Consider the following 19,551-nt stretch of genomic DNA (forward strand, 5'->3'; position numbering starts at 1 on the left):
CTGTTTTCTGTTCCTGTCAAACCGCCTTCCTTTCTCTCTGCAAGCTGACAAAGAGAAGGGCTGAAGCTGAGCACCCTTGCTGCCCTAGAGTCTGAAAAGTGGCGGCAGTGGATCTGTGGTCCAGGCTGCTCCCTCTAGAAGATTAAGCCCCACATGTACCCTGTAATATCTGCCCCTTCTAACTCATGAGGGGCATTACAAGATGAATACATAATGATTGCCAAGGGCATGACTTCATTATATATTCACAACAATTGGATCGACTCATCTACAGTATAGTTAAGGGAACACAGAGAACAGAATATGACAGCATATAGATTGCCATGCCTATCTATAAGACAGGCAATAAAATCCACTATTTTTCATCTTTATACTGCTACAGCTCACATTAGGTTTTATAGAAACTTGTTTGTTCTGGCTCTCCTCCACTCACTTATATACTCACTTGCTAATAGTAAACAGGAAAGGGCCACTACGTGTAGCTGTTGAACTGAGATGTCGTATCGGTCCATAAATAGGTCCAGTAGGTATACAGCGAGATGTCGTGCAGAAGGACAGAGTTTGAAACGGTTGCTCACAATAGCAATTAGGTCTGCAAAGTATCGCCTTAGGTTTAACTGAGGAGATTGTCCTTTATAAGGTGGCAGTTTCAGCTCCTAGGAAGGCAGCAAAGGTATTAATTCAATATGGGACCAAGAGAACATATTTTATATAGACACAAACTGTACTATTGTAAAACTGGAGAAAAATGGAAAAAAAAAAAAGGTACAACACTGATTATGTAAAATAAATAAAAAAAGAGAAGGGGGTCCAGAGGATAAGGTTCAAAAGATTTTTCATAAATCAGGACAATAAAGTGAACAAAGTGTACATTCGTATATCATTTGTCATTCAGTCAAAGAATACTTTATAAATCAGGACAAAGGAAAAAAAACAACCCCAAACCCGAACAGTGTAAAGAGTCCACAGGTCAATCTTCTTTTTACTATTTACTTTTATGCGAGATCATTTACCCTTTTTGCCTGATATTAGAGAATGACACGGTGACAAAATTCATAACCGTTCCCGTCCCCGCAGATAACCACGGGAAATAAACCCATTTCATTTTTTAGTGTCTATTTCAGCCTCAGTCCTTCTACACCAGCATTCTTCAAAGCAAAGCTTGAGGGTCAGTGGTTGTGGCCATTCATACTCTGATTCTTCCCTCTCTCCTTAAAGAATGACATGAAGATGGTTTCCCGCGGTTATCCACGGGGACGGGAACGGTGATGAATTTTGTCACCGTGTCATTCTCTACCTGATATTTCTGCAACATAAACTAATGCAGCAGCCACTGAAAAACAGTTATTTGAAGTTAATGATGCCAACTATAAAAAGCTGCAATGATAAAATGATTTAGCCTAAAATGTGATCCAACATATAGAAGAGATTATTAACCTCCTCTTTTACAAAGGTGCGCTAAGTTTTTTTAGCATGCGCTAAACGTTAATGCGTGCATGTTATCCTATGGATGAGTTAGCGGTTAGTGCACGCGTTGATTTAACGTGCGCAAAATCTGCGCTAAAACATTAGTGCGCCTTAGAGGGCCTAAATCAAATGCTCAACTAAAGCAACTCAAGACGTATGTCATTTCAATTACAAACAGAAAGCAAAACAGCTTCCTTTTAGGGCTCCTTTTACAAAGCCGCGTTAGCGGCTTTATTGCACACGACTTTTTATCACATGCTAATCCCCGCACTAGCCGAAAAACTACCACCTGATCAAGAGGAGGCGGTAGTGGCTAGCGCAGCCGGCACATTAGCACGTGCTATTACGCGCGTTTAACCGCTAACGCGGTTTCGTAAAAGGAGCCCTTAGTCTTAACTGGAGCTGATATTATAAGCTGAAATGTTAACTGATTATGGGATTTTAAAATTATTTTATAGTCAAAATATTGTGATTAATTACATACATTTTTTGCTTTTTCAAAAGATCCACCTATACAGTAGTGCAAGATGGTTAGTTTTGCTTAATGGTTTAATGTGCTCTGAAAACGTTTTGAAGCTAACTAACCAAATATCTGCTTATCACACATTCACATCCAAGGATTCAAAAAAAAGGAACAAATGCAGAATGCATGAAGAGCTCCAAGTTCATAAATCAGTTGATGTCTTGGAGATTATTAGAAACAGGTTACGCTAAGCATGGCCTAAAATTTTTGCATTATAACTGAGACTTGTCACAACTAGCAGAAAAAGTTAAGTACTATAAAAACATGGCCGGATTTGGTATGTTTGCTAGACGTACACAAAAATAAGAGTAATCTTATTTCATTGCAGAATTTAAAAGTTAAAAGCTCCCTGACCCTGGCTACATAAAATATATATAGCTATCATGGTCCAAGTGCCAAAGTGGGAATCATACAGACAGATGCTATAAATAAGTACTAGGAAACCCTCGACCCCCACTTAGCACTCCAGTGTAAAGGGAACTTACCAGTTGCTCTCAACCCAAGACAAAAACCATAAAACCTTAGGGACAATAACATTGCACCTAACTGGCCCTGCCCCTTGCCCACACCACTGCGTAATCTAAAACTTTACTGCCAACTGCTCTTTTCCTAAATTTTCAAATCATTGAAAAAAAAAAAAAAAAAAAACTAAAACAACAACAAAAAAACCCTCACAAAACTTTGGCACCACACTTTTATAGCTACAAGGAACACAATTTATATTTTAAAATATAGGGCTCCTTTTATCAAGGTGCGCTAGCGGGGTTAGCGCATCAGACATTATATCACGCGCTAACCCCCGCAGCAAGCCAAAAAACTAACGCCTCGTCAATGGAGGCATTAATGACTAGCGCGGCAGGCGGTTTAACGCGCGGTATTCCGCGCATTAAACCCCTACCGCAGCTTGATAAAAGGAGCCCATAATCTTTATGCTACTCTTTTTGCTTGACATTAAAAATGTATCAAATATGTAAAATGAGCTTACTTTATATCGAAGTGCTTGATGGATATCTGCAGCTAGCTGTCCTTTCCACCACTGCCCTTCCAGCTCCATTGCATAGGTGAAGTCAAGCAGAGAAGTGCAACAGTTTTTTATAATCCTAAGAGATTGAGGAAATGAGTATAATCAGGAAAAAAAGGCATTTGCAAGTTACACTAAGGGCTCCTTTTACTAAGGTGTGCTAGGGCTTTAATGCGCGGAACAGCGTGTGCTACATTGCCGCACGCGCTAGACCTTAATGCCAGCACTGAGCTGGCGTTAATGCTAGAAGCGTAACGCGCGGTAATTTCCTGCATGTGCTAAAAATGCTAGCACACCTTAGTAAAAGGAGCCCTAAGTCACTAAAAGCTACCCAACCAGCCCTTAAGAAAAATTAAAATACTCTCCACCCTTTCTATATACCAAATTGATAGCAAGCAATTTAAGCATATGCCCCCCAATAATCACATCTCAGCATACATACAGATAATTTGATTTATTTTAACAGTATTTCTGAATCAACATGCCAAGATTAAACTTTAGAATTAATATTTTAATCCTTTGTTACCTCAAGAAAAAATAAATGTTTCAAAGTCCTATAAGTTGGAAGTCTCTCTTAAAAAGGCAGCATGCTGTAAAACTTAAGGACGTTACAAAATCAGGTTTTTTGCCTTCTCCGTCTACCAAAGTATTCTATCCCCTCCTCTAAATTTATAAAGATTTTCTTTTCCCTGTATTACCATAAATACAGAAATATAAACAGATTTTGTGGCCAAAAACACTGCCCACAAATGGGGGTCTCAGTTTATATTCGAGTCCCATCAAGCCACCCCCTCCCAGACCCACAACAGACCTCCAGTCCTGCCCTGGTGGTGCAAGGAGGCAGAACTACCAATCCCTCCCTCCCTGTTTCCCTTCCCCATGGTGACTTTGCTTCTGCCGTGGGAACTCACAGCAGTCTTTTTTTTTTTTAAACTATGGAGACTTCTGAGTAGAAATATAGCAGGATCAGTCCTGCCCCACCTCACTACTGGTGCAGGGAGCCCGGGAGGGGAAGGGGCAGGCTAGTTGCAAAGACAAGGTCATCATAGAAAAGGGATCGGTAGCTCTGGCTCCCTGCACCACCAGGGCAGTAAAGAACAGGATCAGGACCAGAAGGAGGGCAGACTGGCTGGCTGCAGAGCTGGCAGACAAGACACCTCGGGGAAGGGAGGAGGGTGCTGCTTCTGCCCTGGTACTTGAATATAAATCATCAATTTATATTACAGTTAACATTTCCTCCCCCTCCCCCCTTTTTAGGGGAAAAATGTTAACGGAGTATATATGGTATGTTCAGAATATGGTGCTGTTCAAAAAAAAAAAAAAAAAAAAACCCCCGACCCCCCACCCCCACCCCAATTTACAGCATGGGCAAACATGGAGTATCTTTTACCTGCTGAGTATCTTTTACTAGAAGCAGTATAGCTGCAATGCATGATCAAAATTAAATTCTGACACTAGATGTGTTAAAAGGATTGTAGTAGGAGTACTTTTTGACCCATGAACCCAGTGCTAGCTATCAGCACTTGCCAAATGACCACTTCAGCATGGAAATAGAATTTCAGAGTGCTTGGTAAGTTTTTGCACAAGCTTATGAGATCAGAATATATTTTTAATGCAAAGCAGTGAGAACTTACTGAAATAAGCTTTAATTAAAATCACATGCCACTTATCTTCTCTATAAAAAAAATTATCTCATCTTAACACTCTATTAATTCCTCCCAAGGAGGGAAATGAAAACTAAATAACAGACAGTTATTGCTAGAGTATGTACTGGAGAGAGAGACCAATAAATTCTTGAAGGGCCTTCTAAAGATAATCAGAAAAGGGGACTTTCAACAATCCCTTACTAGCATTAGATGGATTTGTTTTCATCTTGATTTTTACATTTGCTGTGTCTTTGGTCTTCACAGCCAGTTGCCAGCAGCAGTTCTTTTCTTTTGGGCTGGAGATAAGTTTTCAGTGCCCTCTCTCCCCCCCAATACAATGATGACGGAAAACGCCCAGGCCTTTCTAGTCTGCACATTTTGCCCTGTATGGTTTAGTTTTGTATCACAGACATTAGCTAATCTTTTTGCTTGCTTTTCTACTGCCAACGTCCAAACAAGATCTTTACCTTTTAAATTTAAAATATAGAACAGGGGTTATGAGAGAGAGAGAACCCCCCCCCAAAAAAGATACTCTACAGTAATGCAGTTATGCTCACTCACTAATGCACTCATGCTCTCGCCAAAGACCTGTGATGATGCAAATTATACACCTTTTTGGGAATCCTTTTCTGGACAATATCAACGTTCTCCTGCCCAGAACTAGAACAAACTGTGCAGAGATCTGTAGAGGATATTACCTCCAATTCAATATCTTGCTCTACACACCTTACTTTATTGAAGCTGCTGTTTACTTCTCATAGTTTTATCAGCCCCAATATAAAAGATGATCACTGTTCTCCCTTGCCTGTCTCTGTGCCAGTTTAATAACTGTTAGTACCTCACCTCCCAAAATTAATTCTTTCCTTGGGTTTGAACAACCTGGAGAAAGACATCGCTCCCTACTAAACATCTGACTTTTGGCTGCAGGTATATAAAAAAAGCTTTGCTACCAGAATATAGTACAAATACAGCATGTGTCAATGGAAAAAGAACCCCCCCCCTCACACACACACCTTCATGGACAGAGGTCCCCAATTAATGTTGACAACTAAATCCAGATTCACCTGCCAGGATTGATTCAGTTCTGGGTTTACCCTATTGAATGCAGGGACTTGTAGTTCTGACTTCCCTAAGAAAAGCAAGGCTAAGTCTCTGCCTGCAAAGCAGTAAACCCAGGACTGGATCAATCCTGGCAGGTGAATCTGGATCCAGTTAACAACCTCATCCCCAAGGGCTTCCCTTTCACATTTACTGTCAAAGAAGCCCTAATAAAAGGAGAATGATTTGGGGAATATTTTAGTTGTAGAAATTTTTTGCTGGATGACAAAATCTTTTTTTCAAAGCAGTCAGTTCCACATGATCACAGCACTAGAACTATTCTCAGGTGACCGCCTCCAAATAATGATGATCTGAAGGTGTGTTTTGGTTAATACATGACACATGCAACTCTCGTGCATAGGATCCAGCCTTTCAAAACCCAATGTAAATTACCTCTCCCTAGACTCAAGAGTTTATTCAATACTAAGGGTGCTCAAGCACCCACAGATCTGGGTCCTATGCTGTCAGGTTCCACAAATACACTACAATTGCATAAACTGTGCCCAAGAACACATAGGTCTGCGTTTCATTTTTAAATCTTTTAACTCATTTTGCATGCGTCACTCACCTTTTTATATTTTCCAAGCTAGTTTGATCAGCTGATTTTCCTTGTATACCACCAGCACTAACCCAAGTATGTTCCAGGAAAGCCCAAGTTCTGGGTTAAAGAAGTTTTTTTTTTTTTACTATAACTTTTAAAAGTATTTTTTAAACCTTTATATATTAAGCATATACATCTCTCTCTCTCTCTCACACACACGCGCAGACCCTTTCTGGAGTCCTCTCAGCTTTAGAGGTAAAACAGATACTGCTAAGGCAGCAGCTTAGAACTCCCCTCCCCCCCAGCTGCAACTTGTTAACACCTTCCCTGGGGTGTGCCCTTTAAAAGCTTTCTGCATACATACATTCTTTACTATGGTGTTTAATCTTGCATTAATGTCTGAAGAAGTGTTTTCTTCTTATACTTTTAGAATTGTTTTAATATTACACTTGCAGCATTCATGAAAAACAGGATTGCAATGAATGACTGACACAACACTGCTTTCAGGCTTGTTCTCATATCTACAAAGCTGCCATTTCTGCTGTAGCTTTAATGGTTGCTCTGCTACACACAATTTCTAAAAAAATCAAAAGTTACCAACTTACCTATGTGCAGGAGGGAGATTTTAGAGCAGGTCAATCCCAATTAAGGGACCTGCTGCACTGGTTACAATAGGATGAATCAGTGTGGTACATGGGACTACATACACCACACTGCTTTTGGATGAGAGTTCAAAGTCAGAATCGGTCAAAGGTCTCACTCCAGGAGCTGGGTAACTTAGAATAAGTTTATTCAGAGCTATAATACTTTCCATTGTTCTGAGCAAAGTGCTTTCTCTTTCATATCAAGAGGTTTTAGAAACTCTGCCTCATTCAATGAGCTAGGTTTTTTTTTTCTCTCTCTCTCTCTCTCTCAGAACAATTCCAGGGACTCCAGCTTTACAGGACAAGACTGATCCGGTCCCACATACAAGAGACTCATAGTTCTGACCTCCCAATATTCTATTTCAGATTAGAAGTACTAAATAGGGGAATATGAATTAACAACACTCATTTCTTTCTCCTTTCCCCAGATCTGGAAAAGACAAAGCCAGTATATAGTGAGAAGCAGGAATGCAGCAACCTCACTGGCTAAATGACAAGCAAGGGTTTTACAGATGGTTCCTCCTCCTCCTCCTGATTGGCTTGTTGTACTCACTAGAACCAATCAATTATTGGAGGTGGGAAACAAGCATCTGCTGCTCAGAAGCAGGTGATGAGAGACCTACTGTACCTTGAGTAGTTTGGGCAGATTACAACTCTGAAGAGAAGGCTGAACAAGAGTGGGGAGAGAATAGTAAGAAGTGTTAATGGAGACAAACAAGTGGGAGGAGAAACATGATTAGCTTGTTAAGGGTGGCAATGAAGCAAAAAGAGAATGGATGCCCAGTGATAAGGTGGGGGAAATAGAGGCATCCCTAACTGTGGATGTGTCAGCTCGAGATAGATGTTAAAAAAGCTTCTCTTCCTTACCTCAGAGCTGCTAAGTTACCTCATTTTCCAGGAGAAAAAACTTTTTGATCAGTCCTGAATTTTAATTTATATCCCAAAGCAGCATGGTAATTGTAATCTCTACTTTTACCCATTGAAATCGGTGCTGCAGTCCCATCATGCATCAGGTTAGGGTTGTTGGCTTAAAATTTCCTTCCCAGAAATGAGTAATTTGGCAACTCTACCACTTTCTCCTGTGGTCTCTGGAAAGACTCAACCAGCAATTGAGGGGGAGTATGCTTTCTACATCTCAGTTTCTGTGCAGATCCATTCTATGGATTATGGGATGCAGCTGCTCATCTTATGGCAACTCCCAGGGCAAGATTAAAGGGTAGGCCAAGCAGACACATGCCTAGGGCCAAAGAGATCAAAGAGGCTTTCTCTATTGCTATGATGCGGCTCTCTCTGTGGTTCCTGCAGTAATGCTGGCCTCCCTTCTTGATGCACCAGAGTCCTGGCTGAATTGTTGTGCCTGTGCTGCTTAGCACCCCTTCTCACTGATCAGGGGGCAGGACTGGGAGGTTGCACTCAGGCATATGTGTGTGATGACTAGCGTGACCTCTAGCTCTGTCCCTTTGCAGGCTTGTAACACCTCTTCCATGCTTGATACTCTCCCTTCCTCATTGCTTCATTGGATTTGGAATCCATTCCAGATTAGGCTGAGCCAGCTGGGAGGTGCATGTGCATCGTGCACGGCAGCAGGGAGGCAGCACTATTGGACTGAAGACAGTTGTAGAGGCCAACAAGTGTAAGTAAAATCTTCCAAGTTTCAAATTCAGACACTGGCCCACACCAGGCCTAGGGAGAATCTCATGCTGCTTGGGGCTGAGAAGGAGAGAAATCGGTTCTCAGAATAATCTGGAAAATGGATTATTTGGAATTTCCCAACCTCCTTCGCCTCCCCCCCCCCCCCCCCAATCACAGCAGCTGCACTGGTAAATTGTAAAGAAGGTCTTTAATGATCCCCCCCAATAAAAAGAAAACTGGGGCTCATTTTCTCTCCTCTTTCTGCTTGCCTACTTCTCCCTCTCTCCCCAATGTGGCTGCTCTTCTTCACCAGCAGCCAACTGGCATTCAGTCTTCGGGGCTGGTGGGAAGGAATAGTAGCCACATTAGGTTGGGGAAGAAGTGTGCAGCAGAAGAGGAAAAAGGTCCTAGGTTTGTTTGTTTTTTTTAATTAAGGAGGAGAAATTTTTTAAATAAAAAAGAAGCCTTATTGTGAATTGGGACCACAATCTTCTGTCTCCGCACACCTCACATCTGGCCTACTCAGCTCTGGCAATTGGGCCCTCTTCGCCGATATCACAATTAGGAGCTGGAGGGAAGATAAGGCCAATTGAGTAGCCCTCTTCTTCTGACGTTGCACTCAAGGGGGAGGAGTTGAGGAAGAAAAGGCCAATGCTGGTAGAGGTAATAAGAGCTCGCTCAGCTCAGGACTTGGAGCCAAGGTAAACAGTGGTAAATGGCAGGGTTTGGGTTTTTTTCATTGTGGGAACAAAGCTTTTTACCATTCCCGTGGGTGGTAAAAAGTTTTGTCCCTGCATCTGCAGTGATGTGGCTTCTAATTTGTCTGTTACCACAGTAACTTGTCCCTGTATCATTCTCTAGTCCACAGCTCCCCACTCGACCATCTCAGAAATTGATGAAATTTTTTCAGGGGATATGTTGGGACCTCTAATGAAGATATCCAACGTTTTGGGGCATGATCACAACTAGGTCCAAAATTAGGGACCCCTTTATTTGGGCAAGATTTTTGTATCTGCAGAAGATGTCAAGTGGGGACCCTCCTTGAAATTTGGTAACATGATATTGAAAGAGTTGGAAAGCAAAAAAAAAAGTGGATAAGTAGTAAATGCAGGGAAGAGATATGAAAGAGACATGCAGGAAGGGGAAGGAGAACCATTAACGTGATTCATAAGGCAGATGGATGGAAGGAAATGAATAGAGTGATTAATAATAGCAAGGGTAGATAGCACAGAGGCCACAGTGAACCTCCAAAGGACACAGAAGGGCCAAACCTACACTCTGATCCATAGGGCCAGAAACACTGTGTTGGTTCCATGCTTGAGTTGGCACAATTGTTTTCACATATTTAGAGACTCAAATATATGATGTGAATTATCCATGATATGTAAATAGTTTACACTAGTTTAACATGTGCAAAATAATACTAAGTTAAAATGTGTCATATCCAACTCTGTGGCTTTAATATTATCATACTAATAGGTGGTTATAATATTATTATTACTAATATGTGGTTCTGATATGACATGCAATGACGACAACAGCTGTGGTTACATAATATATATTCTAATTTACATATATAATGTAAATATAATTATTACTTTTTATATTATGCAATTTATTTCTATTATTATTACATTGTAATATATACAATATATTAACACAACTCACCATAATGCAGAATCAGTAGGAGCCTTGAGCATATTTCCCTGCTACTAGAAGGTCTCATCTGGGGGTGATGGGGAGACAGCAACACCCAAAGTGTGTTCCTTATGTCCAGTCTACTCTATATTCTTCCCACTTTTTACACCTCTTTGAGGCCCTTCTTGCATCCCTTTTGATCCATCCCACTGTTCCCTCTCCAGTCTCCACCACCACTTACATTTCTCCCTCTCGACCTCTCTTCCCCATGCATCTGTACCTCACTCCTCTTCCACTACCATGTCCAATAATTCTCACATTTCTCCTCTTTCTTAATTTCCCTATGTGCACCAACTCTTTCCCTCTCACTCAGACACCCATTCCCAACAATTCTCCCTTTCTATTCCCTCCCCCACCTTAGCATCTCTTTCCCTCACTCCCTCCATTATTCCATCCTATGTCCCAAGTTCATGCTCCCCTTCCTTCCTCCATTCCGTGTCCTGAGTTCAGGCCCCCTCCCTCCTTCCTTCCTTCCCATCATTTGTCCAAAGTTTGTGCTCCCTCCCTTCCTTCTGTGTCCCAATGCGCCTCCTCTTTGTCCTTCCCTCCCTCTATTCTGTGTCAGAAGTTCATGCCTCCCTCCCATGGGTGTTTACCTGTTCCATTGAGATGTGAAATAAGGTGGAGGGGATTCTCCCAAGAAGCCAATGTTGCCCCCTCGCTTCCATGGAGCAAATGGTCCTATGAACTAGCCCTCTGGCCACTATTCATGGAGTGGGCACCTAGGACACCTCTGCCTAACCTGAGGGAATAGGTAAGAATAGACCTCACATATAATTATTGCAGCCTTATTATCTCTCTATCGTGAGAACTGCCCAGAGGGATTTACTTGGCCTGTCCACACCATATCAATTTTGCAGGGACTGCATGGGGTGCCTGGAGGAGGAGGAGAAGCAGAGTGAAGGTTCCAGAAGCAATGCTAAAGAGACTCCATCCACTTCAGAGAGATCAGGTCCATCCGCTGGGACCAAAGAGGGGGGGGGGGGGGTGGGAAGGTGCATGCAGGAGAGAACATGCAAGGGGAAGGGCTAGATAAAATGTGTCACTATGAAATGGTGTGTTATGAGCCACCTATTTGTAATGGGGAGGGACAGCTGGTGAGGTGTGGCTAGGAGGGAATTAGGGCATTAGCTTGAGCAGGAGGGCACTAGGCTTTGCAGGATGGTGAGGTGAGGAGTGGATTGGGCATTTCACATTGTATGTGTTAAGCACTTACCTTCACTGAAAATATCTGTGTATCAAATCATTGTCAGGTGCAGAGGACAAGTTGGTGTGGTCCAGTGAGTCATCATCCTCATCTGCGTCTAGTGGTGGCAGCTGTTGGACCACTAGCAGGGGCTGCCTTTTTCACCAATGGGCAAAATTATGCAGCATGCAATAGGCCATGAATATCTTACATACCTTTTCAGGAGTTTAGAATACTCCTCCCCCCCTCCCTAAAGCAACTGAGGCATTGGAATCTGTTCTTGAGATTGTTAAAGGTGAGTTCTATTATAGAGCATGTGGTGCGATGGGCTGCATTGTAGTGCTCCTCTGCCTATTTTGGGGGGTGCACTATGAATGTCATGAGCCAAGTGCATTGGAGTGTATTGCCAGTTATTGGCACCTTGAAATGAGGGAGAGGGTTTGGAACAGAAGGCTACTGGATAGTGAGAGCATTTTTCGAAAGCTTGAAGAGGGGGAAATTTAGTCATACTTATGTAGGAACCACCTGCCTGTGATTTCACCCCTCTCAAATGCACTAACAGAGTCCTGAGTGCTAGTGAATGTAAGAGTCATGGCAGGACCCTGGATAAGGTGCACAGACATCTACTATTGTCCCATGTGCATTACGTTTGACCTGAATGTTCATGGCATGAAAGGATTTTCTATTTTTATAGGTGGCCTCATGTGGCAGCCTGAGGGTCGTGGGGGCACAGTCTAAACCAGTGGTCTTCACTAATTTTTAAGCTGGGGCCACTTTTGATCCAAATGAGCTGAAAGAGCCACCAATATCTTCACATGCAAATAAATAACACTGCTGATCAGTGCGTGTCAAAGACATCCATTCTCAGCTCTTACTTTCAGACTTTTTATTGGGTGTATCCTCATGGAGGTGGGCTTTTTCAAATACTTTTTTTTTTGTCTATTGAGAAATGCCTTGTCCTTCAAGCTTGTGACTATTCCTCCTAGACACTTTCCCCTTTCTGTCGTGAACTTGGATACAGAGGCAGAGTAGCAGAAACAACAACTCAGAATGATGAGTGCTGCCCCAGGGGTTGCCATTGGCCCCCAGGCCTTGCACTGAAGAACACTGGTCTAAGTAGTTCATGTTATAGAAATGAGTCATGCTGTTTTGAATCTTCTGTACTGTACTGGGAAGGGTTATATAGTTAGTGCTGTGTGTGAGGAAGACGTCTTAAGAACAATACAAGATACCGGTAGCAGGCTGGCTGAGGCCTGCTGTGACTGCCAACACAGACTGAAAGGTTCCATTAGCAAGAAAGGCTGCGATTTTTGAGGTGGACTGGTACAGGATTGCTCCTGCAAGTTCTGGCCTGAAGGAGGGGTTCTAGCTGCACATAGAGGTGCTGTGTGGCAGGCCTATCAAACTGGAATCTTGTAATCCACTCTTCATCAGTAAGATGCATGAACTGGGTCTTTGGCCTGAATATTCTTGGATAAGTATGCCTCTTACTAGCCCTCTCCTCTTGACTCTCAGTCACATCCAGCAATGCATGTATGACATATTAATTCCACTCATTCATGCCTAAAGTGGAGATGTCCCACCACCACAGATGCAAAACACTAGGGTCACCAGATATCTGGATTTACTTGGACACGTCTTCTTTTTAGAGGACTGTGCAGGTGTCTGGATGGTTTCCTGGACTGGAGGGAGTTTGTCCAGGTTTTGGACTAACTCTCTCCAGTCCAGCCCCCACCCCGGAAATAAATATGGTTCTCCTGTTGGCCTGTCCCCATGCCACGTACCTCTTCTGGCGCTGCAATTTCTAAACTTTGGGCAGCTAACATAATCCTGCTGCCGTTGGCCTGGCCTGGAAGCCTTCGCTCTGCAGCGGCTTCCTTTTCCCGTGTAGGCAGGATGCTGCAGAGTGAAAGCTTCTGGGGCAGGCCAACAGCAGCAGGATCACATTGCTAATGCTGCCGGTTGTTGGATGCCCGAAGTTTGAAATTGCAGCACCGAGGAAGTATGTGGGGACACAGGGGAGACTCGGGTGGAGGGCTGGAGAGAGATAGAGGCTGTGTTGGGATAGGGGCGAGACTAGTGGCACTTTGGGTGGAGCAGGGGTGTGGTCATGTGCTCTCTTTTGTTAGTTTACAAATATAGTACAGTAATGTAATGTAATGTAATTTATTTCTTATATACCGCTACATCCGTTAGGTTCTAAGCGGTTTACAGAAAATATATAGGTACCACCTATACCAGCTAATGAGATACTTGCCTAGCACCAGCACACTGCACAACCATTCAGTAATTACACACTGACAAACAGGGTCTGCAAAACACACACAGGCACAATGAGAAACACAGTACAGGCAGGTCAGGAGCTGGGATTTGTGCTGGCTTGTAGGACAGTGAAGGGTTGGTGTGGGAAGGACACACCAAAGGAGGATGGGACCCAATATACAGCAGGAGGAAAACAGGTGTAGACAAATAGGTTCAGGCAGAGAAAACAAAGTTTGTTTCTGTGGCTATTTATAAGACATTTGTGGGGTTGTTGGGTATGTGAGGTGTGTTTTTTTTAAATTACCCTGCTTTTGATATGGGTATCACCTTTACATCATCTTCAGTAAAGTCTGTGCTATGAACTTGTTCAGGCTCCATAATATGCTACTTTTCAAATTCTCTCTTTCCCTGCCAGTACTTCAGTTTTAACTTGCCTACACTTATGCTTTTTCTTTTGGATCACATTTCCAATTTTCTTTTTGGATCAATTTTGTATCGTTACATTCTAAATCTTTAATATTGAGAAAGGGGATGATAGGATACGATATTGAGTTTTTCTGTTTTATTTATATTGTGTTGATAAATTTATGTATGTTTTATTGCAACTCACTTAGGGGTTAAACAGGAAAGAAATGTTAAAATAACTAAAATCTCACCTTTTCATCATTCTGGTAGGCATTTAGCCTTCTGTCTCTTTCTAATGAATGGAATACAACTAAGTGAGCGATAAAATAGACATAAACAATGTCCATACCTAATAAGTTCTTAACCTCTTGAAATTACTCCTTTTAGTTTTTCTAACCATGTTCCTCACGTTCTCACAGTATTCCTTTTGAAAAGTCATATAATTGCATTCCAGGGTCTTCCTTCCAGTTATCAAGTCAAATTTGATCACATTATGACCACTATGCCAAGTGACCCCAACACTGATCTCTTGTACCAAAACCAATGTTCCACCGAGGACTAAGTATAAAATAGATCCCTCTTCTGTTGTTTTTTTTTTTAAATCAGGTGCTTCATCTAGACCAGTGTCCCGCAAACTTTCGAGCTGTGGCACACTAAATGTAGTGACTGTGACTCGAGGCATCCGGAAGTGTGCGGATGTCGCTGTGATGACATCACGTCGATGTCTGAAAATGCGCGAAGGCTCTCTAGATGGGCCCTGAGACGCCGGTGGTGGGTGTCAGCAGGGAAGAGGGCCGGAGAGAAGGAGAGGCGCAAGCGCTGGCTGATTGCCTACAAGACGTGCCTCGGCACACAATTTGCAATACACTGATAGACACTTCACCTCGCTGCCATGTCCTACTGAAACAATTTAAATCATCTATTATATTGCCAATTTAGGGCTCCTTTTACGAAGCCATGCTAGCGGTTTTATCGCACGCATATTTTTAGTGCGCGCTAACTACCACCTGCTCAAGAATAGGCGGTAGCAGCTAGCACGGCTGGCAAATTAGCACGCTCTATTAGGCGCGTTAAACCGCTATTGCGGCTTCGTAAAAGGAGCCTTTAGTTTCCTTAATCTCTGTTAGCATTTTATCATATGTCTGTTCATTTTATCCAATTGGACAGTACTATACCTCCCAATTATAGGTTTCTCCCTCACCCATGAAATTTCTATCCATAAATGTTTCCCAGTGCATTTGGTTTATTTCTTGATTTTTATCCTGATTGACACTATGTTTTCTTTATCATTAGGAATAAATTGGAATCTTTCAATTCTGTCTGCTGTTTACTTAAAGCTACTTTTGCTATTATCGCAATCTCTGCAATATCTCTATTGTGATGCTTTATCTCCCATCCTAAACTACAGCTCATTCATGCATTGAGGCTCCAGAGCACAGCCTGCTTCTGGAACAAGGGGATCCCAAACCTGCCCTGGGAGAACCCCAGCCAGTGAGGTTTTCAGGATATCCACAATAAATGTGCAATGAGAGAGATCTGCATAGCAAGGATGAAGTGTATACAAATCTAACTCGTGGATAGCCTGAAAACCTGACTAGTTCAGGTTCCCACATGACAGGCTTGGGAATCACTGCTCTAGGGTCTTGAGCATGGAACATTTCTAAGAATTCTGCCCTGGAAGTTCAGGGTTTCAAATTTCTACCTAAAAACCTATATTTGGCTTCCTGAACGTCCCTTTTGCACCCTTTCCTCCCCAGCAATTTCTGAAATACTATCTTAAGTGCCACTTGAAGTCTGTCACCTTCACAAGAGGTATGCAAGTTATCAAGTGATCTTGGGCATATCAGTCACCCAACTATTTACAATACAAAACTTCCTTGGTCTTTACTCCAAGTCCTTGAGGGCTGCAGGTTTTTTGAGATATCGCTCATGTATGTGCAAATCCTTTTTATGCATATTCATCTTCCATATGAATATTCGTTAGGGATATCCTGAAAACCTGACCCCTGGGCAGTCCTTGAGGACTGGAATTGAAAACCAATGTTCTAAAACAGTGGTTCTTAAACCTGTCCTGTGGCACCCACAGCCAGTCAGGTTTTCATGATATTCTTAATGAATATGCATGAGACAGATTTGCATGCATGTCACCTCTATTATATGCAAATCTGCCTCATGCATATTCATTAAGAATATCTTGAAAACCTGACTGGCTGGGGGTCCCCCAGGACAGGTTTAAGAACCACTGTTCTAGATGAAAGCAGAACAATTCAGTTGTTAAATTCTCAAAGAGGACATTGTACATGTGATGTCAAACATTTTAAAAGCTACTGTCATTGCCTGGTGCCCATGTTCAGTTATTTGATATTAAAAAGGTACACACTCCTTTACATTCTTAAAGAAAACCCCTACAACAAAACACACAGCAACAGCCTACAAATCTTGGAATAATTTTTATATTTTAAGAACAAAAAGAAGCATCAAATTAAAATATACTCCTTTAAATGAAAGTTTTAAACTTAAATCTGAATAAAAACTAAAATCTCTTCTAATATGCATTTACCCCTTTTACCAATGCATAGCATGGGTTTTAGTGCCGGCAGCGGCGGTAACTGCTCTGACTGTGAGCGTTGGAGCAGTTACCGCCACTGGCGGTGCTGAAACCTACGCTACGCGTTCGTAAAAGAGGGAGGTTAAGAACATGAGAAGTTGCCTCCACTGGGTCAGACCAGAGGTCCATCGCGCCCAGCGGTCCGCTCCCATGGCGGCCCATCAGGCCTATGATATGTGAAGTGGTCCCTGACTACCTCTACTTCTATCTGTACCTCTCAATCCCCTTATCCTTTAGGAATCTGTCTAAACCTTCCTTGAACCCCTGTACTGTGCTCTGGCTTATCACAACCTCCGGAAGCACGTTCCATGTGTCCACCACCCTCTGGGTAAAAAAGAACTTCCTAGCGTTTGTTCTAAATCTGTCCCCTTTCAATTTTTCCGAGTGCCCCCTTGTACTTGTACATCCCCACAGTCTGAAGAATCTGTCCCTGTCTACCTTCTCTATGCCCTTCAGGATTTTGAAGGTTTCTATCATGTCTCCGCTTTTCCAGGGAGAATAGCCCCAGCATTTCCAACCTGTCAGCGTATGAAAAGTTTTCCATACCTTTTATCAGTTTAGTCGCTCTTCTCTGGACTCCCTCAAGTACTGCCATGTCCTTCTTGAGGTACGGCGACCAGTACTGGACACAGTACTCCAGATGTGGGCACACCATTGCACGATACAACGGCATGATGACTTCCTTCGTCCTGGTCGTGATACCCTTTTTAATGATACCCAACATTCTGTTCGCTTTCTTTGTGGCTGTCGCACACTGTGCTGATGCTTTCAATGTTGTGTCCACCATCACCCCCAGGTCTCTTTCAAGGTTGCTTACCCCTAGCAATGATCCCCCCATTTTATAGCTGAACATCGGGTTCTTTCTCCCTACATGTATGACCTTGCATTTCTCTATGTAAAAGCTCATTTGCCACTTTAATGTAGTTAAATGCAGTAGATATTTACTTTACTGGATTCCCTCCGTTAGTTTTAGCTAAATCACCCTTAAAATTTACATCAAGTATAAAGAAGCAATACCACCAAAGTAGGCTGGGAAAAATATGTCCTGCTTACTGACAAGTGCTGTAAATCTCAGCTCCCTCCTGCTTTATCACTTGGGTGTGAAGCAACCCAGAGCAGTTTAACAGCTGGTCTCAATCTGAAGTCCTTAAACAATAGACACCAATATAGCCTTTAACATTACTTGGTTTTAAAACTTTTACACTTAAGTATTCTCCCTTTCATGCGAGTGAAATGCTACTTTTGATTAAAACAGTTTTGAGAATTTATTTTGCAATTAACATTCAGGGTATATACTTTTTTTCTCTCTCAACAAAACCCCTATTTTGCCAGTTAAAGCAATGAGAAATGAATAAAGAAAGAAAATAAAAACCAAACTTACTTTATACAGAACAGCTTTCCACCATTGCCTTGTCAGATCCATTGCATGGGATGGAAAAGTGCAGCAAATATAAATCCTGTAACATTAAGGGAATCGCTTTTAGCTATATAGCCATATCATATTAGTGGTTTGTTTAAAGTAAATATCAAAACAGAAATCTTCAGTGAAAGAAAAAAAGATACTCTTTTCAATCTTAACAAAAATTGGTAGCGATGCAATATAATAACCCTATGCCTTAAAACTTTCAGCACAGCTTCAAACCACGGTAAACAGTAGAAACGTTCTAGGTATCAGTTCAACTGAGTAGGTAATACTGCAAATTCCAGGATCTTTAGACAATTACATATATTTTTATTTCATTCGTGCAAGCAGGCTGCTTACATCTTCCAAATATTTAAATCCAGACAGCAATATAAGTTCATCTCAGTTCAAACACTCTCTCAGAAAAATAAAGAAAGATTACAGTACATTTTACATTTGTATACATTTTCACAGTTGTATTTAGAATCACCAGATCTTGCTACTACTGTGTAAATACATTGTCTGAAATGAGCAGTTAAGTAAAATCACCGGTTTCCTCGAAAGCTGCTGATCTCTTATAGTTAACCGAAACTACTCAAGGATGCTCAAATACAAAACCCCGTCCACTGTTTTCAACTGCTCCCAAACCAAGAAGTTAACCCAAACAAACAAAATAAACAAAGTCCTCTCTTCCTCCCTTATTTTTGCATCTTAATCAAGGCATTGAATAACCCAAACCACACTAGAATTCAACACCAAAAGAGAGAAAGTCGTGAAACGCAACCAATCCCTTCTGTTTAAATCCCGGTCTCTAATCAGAAAGGATAGTTTGGAGACACGACCAGTGCTCGCCCCGTACTCCGAAACAACAAAGGGTGAGCAAGCATGCTGCCTACCTCTGCCCATTCACAGGCTAAACTCTAAGCAAACTTTTGAACAACTTCCTGAACTTACCTTTAGCACAAACTGCACAGTAACTGAGTCCAAGCGATCAATTTCATTTCTTTTCTTCTCCTTTCAAAAGCAGACAATGGCTCTAGTCAGAATCCAAAGGAATGAAACTAAAATCTCCCTCAAACCATACAGCTCCTTCTATCCATTGTGAAAGGGCTACAGCCAGCAAGTGTATACAAAAGCCTGTAAGCAGTTGCATGCGGAGGAGAACCAGCCAATCCGGCTTTCCTTTACATCCGAGTGTGTTCCAAGGCGTCCAATCAGAGCACAGCAACCAAAGGCACCTGGGTTCTCTTTAAATGAAGCCAGCCGACGTACTAGTTTGGGCTGACTTGGTTGCCGTAGTCTGTCAGCTTAAGTCATGTACTTTTTTGTGTGTGTAAGCTGGTTCTTGCCTTGTGCTCTGTAAGTCAGGGGCTGGGCAAGAGTCCGGACATTTCCAGTCTGTGAACAAAATAGCACAC

General features: G+C 42.2%; 1 protein-coding gene across 4 annotated transcripts in view; it reads right to left on the reverse strand.

Annotated features, from left to right (window-relative positions):
• The window catches only part of CCNJ (cyclin J), a 40,677-nt gene extending 21,381 nt beyond the window's left edge, over window positions 1–19,296 (reverse strand). The window contains exons 1-4 of one of the 4 annotated variants that reach the window (XM_033943766.1): window positions 19,088–19,296; window positions 18,113–18,188; window positions 2,976–3,090; window positions 446–656 (exon numbers count right to left, since the gene is read on the reverse strand). In XM_033943766.1, the coding sequence (XP_033799657.1) occupies window positions 446–656; window positions 2,976–3,044 (280 nt within the window). In that variant the 5' untranslated portion in view covers window positions 3,045–3,090; window positions 18,113–18,188; window positions 19,088–19,296. Of the gene's footprint in view, window positions 1–445; window positions 657–2,975; window positions 3,091–6,323; window positions 6,595–6,901; window positions 7,487–7,807; window positions 8,010–18,112; window positions 18,189–19,087 lie in introns of those variants that run through there. The other 3 variants (XM_033943770.1, XM_033943769.1, XM_033943767.1) reach the window with 3 other exon arrangements.
• Between the last annotated feature and the right edge of the window lie 255 nt (window positions 19,297–19,551).

Source organism: Geotrypetes seraphini, chromosome 4, assembly GCF_902459505.1.
Source record: "Geotrypetes seraphini chromosome 4, aGeoSer1.1, whole genome shotgun sequence".
Taxonomy (NCBI): domain Eukaryota; kingdom Metazoa; phylum Chordata; class Amphibia; order Gymnophiona; family Dermophiidae; genus Geotrypetes; species Geotrypetes seraphini.